Source organism: Gossypium hirsutum, chromosome D01 (assembly GCF_007990345.1).
Source record: "Gossypium hirsutum isolate 1008001.06 chromosome D01, Gossypium_hirsutum_v2.1, whole genome shotgun sequence".
Lineage (NCBI taxonomy): Eukaryota > Viridiplantae > Streptophyta > Magnoliopsida > Malvales > Malvaceae > Gossypium > Gossypium hirsutum.
The window spans coordinates 57714735-57725773 of record NC_053437.1 but is presented as its reverse complement, the minus strand read 5'-3'; the positions used below and the strand labels follow the sequence as shown (position 1 = coordinate 57725773).

The 11039-nt window shown below is 33.1% G+C and overlaps 1 protein-coding gene and 1 pseudogene across 1 annotated transcript in view; one reads left to right on the top strand and one right to left on the bottom strand.

Moving 5' to 3' along the window:
• LOC107921526 (uncharacterized) overlaps nucleotides 1-5557 on the bottom strand; it is a 9070-nt gene extending 3513 nt beyond the window's left edge. Inside the window, exons 1-2 of the mRNA XM_016851368.2 lie at nucleotides 5492-5557; nucleotides 195-503 (exon numbers count right to left, since the gene is read on the bottom strand). Of these exons, the coding sequence (XP_016706857.1) occupies nucleotides 195-503; nucleotides 5492-5557 (375 nt within the window). The remainder of the gene's footprint in view (nucleotides 1-194; nucleotides 504-5491) is intronic.
• A 213-nt stretch (nucleotides 5558-5770) lies between these two features.
• On the top strand, nucleotides 5771-7347 carry LOC107921035 (RHOMBOID-like protein 10, chloroplastic; annotated as a pseudogene).
• Nucleotides 7348-11039: the final 3692 nt, after the last annotated feature.

Here is an 11039-nt window from a genome sequence, read left to right as displayed (position 1 = left end):
TAATCGAAAGCAGTAAAGCAAAAGAAGTAAAGCAGTAAGGCACAAGCAGTAAAGCAAAAGAAGCAGTAAGCCAGAATTTTCCCTGATTAATTTTCAAAGTAATCAGTCAATTAATTTCTGTAAAATTCCTGTAAAAATCAAACAATCAGAACATGAGGAAATAATTAAAGAGAAGAAGAAGAAAAGAAACTCACAGGCGGAAGAGGAACAAAGAACCTGAACAAAGAACTTTGAAAGTGAAAATGTGAAAAAAATGGGTATAGAGCTACAAAGAACCAGAGAAAAGAAACTTTTTTGGGGGGAGAAGATAGGTTAAAATGGGAAATTATCAGCCAAACGGGCTTTTGGCTGAATAAAGTTGAAATTTTTAACTTTTCATCAGCCAAAAAGGTACTCTTTAGATGGTGAAAATAGTTCTGAAAGGATGGCCGTTCTTCCTTGCTTTTAAGAGAAAAGGATTTTTTATTGCAAAAGTCCGTTTGAAAAGCAGAGGAAAACGAGGCCTAACATGGATTTGGTGAAGTTTATATTTATGTGTCTATTCTTTCATTCTCTATTTGGTTATTGAAAAAGTGACTTAATTTAAGTTCGAGTTTAATAAAATTTGTAAATGAGTTTAATATTTTATTGTGACATAAATTAGCATTGTTATTGTGACATCTAAAACATGTCCCATAACATACTGATTATATATTTTCACCAAACATGAGATTTTTATCATTTTTTGTGATTATGTAAATTGACATATTTTTATTTCAACGCACACATGTCACAAAATATCCAAAATTAAATTACATAAACAAAAAATAACATATCAATTACGCTTTTATACTATCATCACATTTAACATTCATTGATACGACGAAGATGACGTATGGTGTGACATATTATTTCTTGTACTTATAATATTAAGTGACAAAAATATATTTCTTGCGGCATTTAGTTTGACGCTACAAATGCCCAATATTCTTGTAGTGAGAAGGAATATGATTATTCTCGTTAAAGATTAAGAAGGGAATGTGATGAGAGATCATGAAGCTATGAAAGGCATGTTTTCAAATGAATATACAGGGAAGATGATAAGAGAAGTAAGGAGGAAATGATGAATACCTTGGGAAGTTAAATATGAAGGAGATTGCAAGTGAATAGGATGATAGCTTGTTGAGACCATTTACTAACGAAGAAATAAAGGAGAGACTAAATAATATAAATCCAATGAATGCATCATGATCGAATGAGAAGCCAATATTGTTCTTTTAAAAGAATTAGGAGATGGTAAGGAAAGAGGTAACTAAAAGAGGCAATCTACATAAAGGTCAATCAATGTTAAAAGAGTAAAATAGAAAGAGGTAACTGAAAGAGGCAACCTACATAAAGGTCAATCAATGTTAAAATAGTAGAATAGATGTAACACCCCTAACCCACATCTGTTGCCGGAATAAGGTTTCGGAGCATTACCGAAGCTTATCGATCAAACAGACATAAATTTCAAACATTTCGTATCATATAGTATTTAGGTTAAAAACCAATTAAACTTATACATACTATCCCTTATTCGAGCCCTCGAGGCCCAAGATACGCGTTAGAAACAAATCTGGACTAATTTGGAAACTCAGAGAATTTTTCAGAAAATATTAAAAATTTTCAAAGCTACAGGGTTCACACGGCCGTGTGGTCAAGTCGCGTGACTCACACGGTCAGGAGACATGCCCGTGTCTCAGGTCGTATGGGTATTCGAAATAGGGACACACGGCCGTGCCTCAACCCGTGTAACTCTCTGACTTAGGTCACATGGCCGAGCCACACGCCTATGTGCCAGACCGTGTGCCCTTTCGAAATGGCCTCGCACGCTCGTGTGCTGGCCATATGGACTCAAAATGTACCTTAAACAACAAGTTTACCATTCCCTGTAAGCTTGGAAACTAAGTGATTCAAAAACCATTCGTTTAACCAGTTCACAACACAATCAAACACATTCAAATCATGTCAAAATAATCATCCTAAGTGCCTAACCAATGTACTCTCATTGGTACCACAATTATATCATCAATTTATATTATTAAAACATCATTCAAGTCCAAATTATAAACATACCTAATTTAATCCATTTTGCCTAGTTTATGAATACTTAAACATCAATTTAACATGTCATAATAAAACTTCAAAAACAAATACATGTTTATATGTATATACCAAACCAATATTAAACTTAAAACCTTATTTACAATTAAACCACAAAATAATTATTATTTAGACACCCTAGGTACATGCCGACGCATTTCAAAAGGATAAACATCACCACGTTTGAGTTCGGGATCGTTGTTGGATGTTGAATCGGCGATCAAAATTAAGTACCTAACCTGCGCATGAAAAACAAAATCGTACGCTGAGTAAAACTCAATGGTATTTCTATAATTCGAATATTTAAAGACAAGATAATATAATATGCACATTTTAATTATAAGCACAATTGCATATTAAAAACCACATTTATTCATACAATGACATTAGTCATTCAATATTTAATTCATAAATACATCATTCATACCATACTCAATTCTTATCATTTGTTATATAATAGCTTTTCACAATATGATACACTTATCATTTAAACAATAATATTGTTCATTCCATATCCAATTTATGAATATAAAATTCATATGTCTCAATCCATATTTCAATTCACTGTCCCATTTTCATTTCACATACAATATCATCTAATATCAATCATAGTGCCATTTCAATTATTCATCCCTATTAACATGATTCGAACTCGGACGGATACACAGATCTAACCAAAACACACTAGTTTGACACCTAGTGCCTCATCGGATAATTCAAAGTAATAAATTGACACACAGTGCCTCATCGACTCGAAGTCGAAGAAATCCCTGAACTCTTTCAATCCTATGGCATGCCATCTATATCCGACTTAGCCTGATACAGTTAATAGGGTTCCAATTCACTTTTCAAATACAACCAATATTCATTTCAATTCAAATAATCAATATATTCAATATATATACCAATTCAATCCATTCAATCAACTTAAATTTAATTCAATGACAAAGTGTCAAATGCTCACCTCAACGCTTACCATATGCATTAAATAAAAAATACAAAATAACTAAGTTCGGATTATAGAAATACAAACCAGAAATTCTGAGCTATCCCTCGTCGATTTTATCTTTCCCCTTTTTAGTTAAGGATTCCGGTACAACGTTAGCTACAGAATTAAAATTAAAATTCATCAATACAACACAATTAAATTTTATATTGAATATTTCAAATTTTTTTACTCAAATATTGCCTAAATTTCAATTTAGCCCCTAAACTAAGACTAATTTTATTTCTTCACATTTAATCTTATAGTTTCATATAAATTCCACTTTAAACTAAATTAACTCCCTATTTTCACTCAAATCCCTAAATTTCAAAATTTTTCACAATTTAGTCCCTATTTATCAAAATTTACAATTTATTCTACAATTTAATCCTTTTTCATTTCTAGCTTAAAAATCTACCAATTTAATCTCTAATACTAAAATTATTCAACATTAACAACACTTAAAAACTCAATAATTTTTAAAATTTCGGCATAGGTCGGGTAGTATTTAACACCGAGATTCCAAAAACATAAAAATTATAAGAAAAAAAAAGACTAAATTGACTAATCAATTAAACTTGAAAATTTGAAACCCTAAGGCCCTTCGTCTTTCTCCTTTCTCCCTTTTTTTTTTCTGCTTCGTTTTACTTTGTTTCCTTTTTCTATTTCTTTTTATTACTTATTATATTATTATAATATAATATATATACTTAATAATTATGATTTAATATTATAATATTATAATATATATTAACTTTAAATTTTTATAATAATATACACCTTATGCTGCCTCATTTTAAGACAATGGCATAGTTGCTTCTTTAGTCCCTTTAATTTTTTTTCTTTGATCTATGATTCAACTTTCACACTTTATGCAATTTAGTCATTTTACCTAATTATTCTTAATTCATGCAAATTCACTTAACTAAAACCTAATTAACTACACAACTAACTTCGTAAATCTGAATTACGAAAACGGAGTCCCAGAAAGATATTTTCTGACACCCGCGACTATCAGGTCGTTACAATAGAACCTTCATTGCTTTGGTGCCAAAAAAAAAGGTATGTTCGCTATTTGTGAATGATCATAGACCCATCAACTTGTGCTATATGATCCATAGAATCAAAGTGAAAGCTTTAATAAGCATATGCATAAAAGAACTCATAACCATCAACCAAGAGGCTTGTGAGAAACATGCAAATTAGAGGAAGAGATTCTACAAATAATTCAAAAGAAGAGGTAAGTTGGATGTTTATTTGAAAAGTGCTTGAAGCTATGGAACTCAATGAATTATAGGCTTGTTTGATAATGTCAGTAAACTATCAGGTATCGATTAATGGAAATCAATCATCTTTGGTGCTACCAAAGACAAGGTTTCAACAGGGGGATCCATTATCCTCGTATACATTTTCTGTGTACAAATTTCCAACTTGATATGTTGGAGGATCATCAACAATATGATTCCAAATGGAAGCAGAAACGAATCCGGAGGCATTAGTTTTGATGAAGCTGGCATTTGATACTCAACAATTGAACAATGAGCAGGCATCATCATCACCAAATTTGCCTTCTTTTCTTTGACTGATTTGGTCTATAAATAGTAGTATAAAGTAATTGCAGCTTTGGCATTGACAATGGCCACTCCTATGCTACTAATTGCTTTCTTGTTTTGATCTGTAAATAGTATTTGAACGAGGGAAGGACATAATTGATTTCACCAAATGCCATCATATATACTGTAGTTTAGATTTTATAGCATTTTGAAGTTGAAAAATCAATATGCAATTAAGTTGTTTAGTAGTAGTGCACTAATATTGACTTCAATGCCGTAACTTAGCATGTAGTTTCCAGGAAATTCTATTTGTTAAAATACTTGGTGGGTTTATTATAAGAAATTAATTAGTGTCTTACGTTATAAAAATGAATTGAAAAAAACAAACATTTAAATTTATTGATTTATCTTATTTTAAAGTAGTACATAAACAATTTAAGCATTTAAATTCATCGTCACATCTGCTCACCGGTACAATCCTTCGTACATAAATTTGTACTCAAAAGCATTCGCATTATTATCATTGTCGTACTTACATATCACTCTCGTAGATCTTTTGTAACGTAAATTATTTTTCAACGCAAGATTTCAACCTTCAAGCCTTTGATCTCTATTTTCACCTTATCCCATGTATGTCAAATTAGGACAAGGAACTCTACTTATTATACCTCTGTCATATTGGCGGGAGTCGACAATGCTATAACCTATTCCTCTCTGAAAGTTATAGTGAAGCCCAACGACACACAACTCACCCCTCCAATGGTATTCATCACCAATTTTAATCCCCGTAACATCCTATTTGCTTGATTGTGTTAACCCATTTACCTGATACCTTAAGAATGTTAGCTACTCTGCCATCAAGCGCTAAGCCACGACATCTACCTTGTTCTGGGCTCATCTTATGTTAACGTGATTACTTTGTCCCGAAGCCCCTTGTTCTTCAGTAACTCTTTGTTTCATCTACAGAAACTGTCATCTATGTAATGTTCCTAGATTGAATCATGTATGGTCTGAAACAATTTCCAACTTCATAGGGTCCGGCAATTTTCGATTTGCAAATGACGTTGTCTGTTCCTCGTGTTCATCTTACTTATGTTTCTTCAAATTCAAGATGGATACTTCCAGGAGAAATTCATTCAACACAAGGAAATAGACCAACATCCTTTTAGCTATTAATGTCTTGTAAGTTCTCCATGATGAACAAAACATTGAATTGTTTTTGAAAAAAAGAAAAAGAAAACTAAATTATACTATTTGCAGAATTTATGTTGCACAACTGGCAACACAAGGGAAGCTCTTGCTTTGGGGAGCTAAGGTGAGATTCAGATCGATTCGTGAAGGAAATTTCGGAGTCGTATCTGCTTTGGTTTCATTGTAGTTTTGGAAAATGAGGGTTGATCTTTGATTACTGGTTATGAAGATTGCATAGTCTTATTGAGAAAGGACAGATTTGGAGGCTGGCCACATATTCTCTTTTGCATGCAAATATAAGGCACCTTATGGTTTGGTTTAGGATTTCTCAACTAGGAAGTTTATTTCTCTACATGATTGATTAGCATTTGTTGTTTTCAGGTCAATTGTTATTCTTTGAATTCTGTTGGACCTACTGTGGCGAATTTAAGTGGTCCAAGGAGATTTCTTGCAGTTTACTTAACATCTGCTATTTCAAGTAACAACTCGTAAACTCATTACAGTAGATTATACATTGTTTGCCTGCTAGTACAATTTTGACTCAATTAGTTGAAAGAAATCTAGGTGCCGCTACAAGTTACTGGTTCCGCAAAGCACCCGCAGTTGGTGCATCAGGCGCAATCTTTGGATTGGTAAGTCCTTGCAAACTTATTCACAGAATAAGATAAATGTTCGTACGAAGCTGTTCCATCTAATATTTGTCTGCCTTGAAATACTTGGCTTTTTTTTATTTATTCCAGAACCTCAATTTTCTCATTTTGTAAATCTTTTGGTTGTCTAGGTTGGTTCTGTTGCTGTGTTTGTCATGAGACATAGAGGTATGATCAGAGATGCCAAAGAAGATCTGCAACACATATCGCAAGTTATTTCCTAAACATGGTATGATTCAAAGCTTTTGCTACTCAACCTATGAGAACCCTAAACAGCCTATCAAACGCTTTTGCTCTTATTTTTCTCCGAGCTCAGTGGAAATGAATGCGGATCATGCAGGTTATTGGACTAATGTCAAGTGGCATTGATGATTGGGGTCATGTAAGTCTTAACTACCGTCCTTCTTACACGTGTACTTGCAGTATACCTGTATTTAAAGTTTTACTACTGAGATTGCTTAAAATCTTAACTTACAATTTCAGCTAGGAGGCTTGCTTGGAGGAGCGGCAGTGTCTTGGCTTATAGGACCTGCATGGAAGTCGGAATCTATGGCCAGTGATGGCCCAAGAATATTCTCAGACCGACCACCACTTCTTTACCTTACTGACAGAAAACGGAAACCTCGATGAACCAGTGTAAGTACTGGAAATTGTGACACAAGCTCTGATTTAAATTGATTCTAGACATACTATACCATATGCGAAGTATAGTAGGGGGCTTTACAAGGTAGAAGTGAATTCTAATCGAATCAATGGTTTACCAGAAAATAATCGAAGGGGAAATGGTGATTTCCCTACCTATTTTCTGATAAATCACTGGCCGTTCAGAGTTCACCACCATTTTTGTATTGCATTTTACCAAAACAATCTATTTTCTGATATATGTAGTGTAGTGATGTTTGGAGTGAAGATGGCCCTTTTTTTTTTATAATGAAGCTAGTTGAATCTTGATCGTTCATTTATTTTTCTTACACTTCATCATATCCGTTGAAAAGAAAAGGAAACCTAATTTAATGCTAACATTTATAAAATATCCTTCTATGGCAGTATGCATATCCACCATCCATCATTAACCTTGGATTATCCTTTAGTGTTGGTAAAACAGAAGTTGCTGTCACCTCTACTAATACAAAAGGATTAACCGAGTTTGATGCACGAGTTAATCGTATGAATTAATTGAGAGTTTGAAGAAAAAAATAGAATTCAGTTTACATACACTTTTAAATCATTTGCCAATGAGGCATTGGTTCTTTGGTTTAATGTCAAGGAAGAGAATTCGAAATTCGAAATTTTAAGATTTCAAGTTAAATTTTTTCCGGAAGAGAGTTAGAGAACTTTAAGGTTTTGTGGGTAAGTTTGGTTCAAATGTTTTTTGATGAGTTATTTTTTGGTTTGTGACTTGGAACAGTGAACAACTTGAGATAAGCATAAGCAATTCTAAGCTGTCACCATGCCAACCTATAGAATTTCAGTTAAGCTGTGTTGCATGAGACTAGTCCTTATAAAAATAGACAATTTAAATAGAAAATAAAAATCTGTTTGTTTACTTGTAAAAAGTTTTAAGAAAAACATTTTCATTGTTTTCCCATGTTTGTTTGGTGAAAAATGAATTCATACTGTAAATCATTCTCCAAAACATGGGAAAATTAATTCCATAGTTAAGCATTGAAATTGAGTTGTCAATGTAGATTTTAGGTTATGAACTCTTACTGTTGACCGGTTCTATTGTATGTCTCAGAGCAAGCTATTCCACACCAAAGTCCTAAATTTTCCAGGCAGACAATCATTAGTTGGAACAGGTTCTTAGAAACATTAATCTTATTTTGCGAATAAGTTCAAGATGACTTACTCATCCAATTATTGCGCCTGTACCAAATGCGGGTGCTTTGAAGAACTGGTAACTTGTAGCGGCACCTAGTTTTCTTTGGCTGAGTCAAAATCATTCCATGCAGGTCCTATAAGCCAGGACACTGCTGCTCCTCCAAGAAGCCACATAGCTGAAATTGTAAGAATAGATTTTGATCAATCTCTGAAGTAAAACTGTAACTGTCTGTATTAACGAAGAAGTATGGTGATTCTTATGATACGTAACCATTACTTTAAATAGCGGTATACTACAAGCACACGTGTAATAGTTAAACTTACGTGTCCCCAATTATCAATGCCTCTTGACATTAGCCCAATAACGTGCATGATCAACATTCATTACAGTTAACATCCGAAATGCTGGCGCAAAAGCATGTGATGCGTTAAGAAAAGTCTGCTTTGAGGATGGTAGAGACTACACCTTTTTTCAGGGTAGTCATTCTATCACACCAGTAACATAACAGAAACTTGAATAAATCTAGACTTACTAAGGCATCAACTCTAGGGACTCCATTCGGTATATATGAGACGGGTTTATTGACATGTCTTTATACGGTTCCTCCAAATCTCAAACATTGAATTGCAAAAGCTTTGAATCATACCGTGTTTGGGAAGTAACTTGTGCCATGTGCTGCAGATCTTCTTGGGCATCTCTGATCATACCTCTGTCTCAAGACAAACACAGCAACAAAACCAACTTAGACAGCCAAGAGATTGTAAAATGAGACAATACCGGCGATAAAAGCAAACAATTGATTTCCCAAGCCAAAAAAAAAAAAAAGGAAAGAAAGAAGACCTAGATATTAAAAGCCCACAATCATTAGAAGGAACAGGTTCTTATGAACATTAATCTTATTTTGCGAATATGTTCGAGACGAGTTACCAATCCAAAGATTGCACCTAATGCACCAACAGCAGGTGCTTTGCACAACAAGCAATTTATAAGGTACTGTAATGAGTTTAAGAGTTGTTACTTGAAAGAGCAGAGGTGAAGTAAACTGCAAGGGATCTCCTTGGACCGCTTAGATTCTCCATAGTAGGTCCAACAGAATTCAAAGAATAACAATTGACCTGAAAACAACAAAGTCTATTAAATCAAATATAGAAATAAACTTCCTGGTTGAGAAATTTGAAACCATCTAATTGGAAATCATACCATAAGGCTTCCAATATTAGCATGCAAAAGAGAAGACGTGGCCAACCTCCAAATCTATCTTGGATGATCCACTATTACCCGCATTTCCAAACTCTTTTCTTTGTTCTTCCGCATTGAAGAATAAGTAAGATGAACACGAAGGACAGACAGCATCATTTGCAAATCGAAAATTGCCAGTTGTCATGAGTTTGGAAGTTGTTTCAGGCCATACATGATTCAATCTAGACACATTACATAGATGGCAGAGTTTCTGAATGACATAAGAACCAGAGAATCAATCTTTTTATTCTCTGGTTTTTTTTGGCCCTTAAAGATAAATTTGATGGGATTTCTCAGCTGGGAAATGGAAAGTAATAGATGGGGGTACCTTGAAGGCGGAGCTGGTGGCGGGGAGAAGCAGCTGTGGTGATGTGGCACAGCTGAACCCATCAACCCAACAACACCAACACCAACATTAACACCAACACCAGAGAAGAACAGTGTCTTGGTGAAACCAAACTGCCCTTAGAGTAATCGAAAAACGTTGGTAGAAAGCAATAATTTTGCAGTACTTTTTTTGAAATTTCGTATTTTTTTTAAACTCTAAATTCAATTTAAAAATTAACCTGCAAAAATGAGTAAAATTGAAAAAGAAAAAGGTTCATATACTACTAGTTTTTTTTTGGTTGAAATGTGCCTATAATCCCCATACTTTTCAAAAATCAAGAATTTAGTCTTTGTATATGTACTTGTATTTTTAGAAATTTAATTCCTTACTTTTTAAGTTAAGTTCAACTGTTAATATTATTTTTGTTTTCTTAGTTTTGTTTCCGTGACAATTTGAAATATAACACATATTTTCTTTATATATTTATTTATATATTATTCTATATTATTAATATATTTAAATTATATATTTAAATGATAAATAATAATAAAATAAACAAACCAAATCTTATTTATTATATTAATTCTATATTTTAAATTTTCAAAATGAAATAGTGATAGGGATAGGATTTTGTTTAGAAATAAGGAATAAAGAAATTATGGATAAATCCAAGCGACACTTTCTTAAATCCAAGTGATCTTTTCATAAGCGTTTGCCCCCGATCCAATCGGGAGATCGAATTGATTATAGAAACATGAGTTTAATTAGTCGCTTTATTTGTGAACAAGGAAAAATATTATCTAGGAGAGTAAATAGATTGACCTTAAAACAACAACGATTAATAAAAAAAAAGCCCGTATTTTATCTTTGTTACCCTTTCTTAATAATGAGAAACAGTTTCAAAGAAGTGAGTCGACTACTAGAACTACTACCCTTAGAACAAAAAAAAAAAGGCTTATCCCTTCAATTGATTCAAAATTATCAAACTTAGACTGATGCTTTTGTCAAAAAATTCAATAATCAAAATAGTAGTGTTGTAAGAATAAATAAATAAAAGAATAGAATCTGGTTGGGGAAGAAAAAAAATCTTTTTTTATTGAGCGTCTTCGCTCATCTTGTTTTGATGACCTTATCAAAATCAAAACTTTTT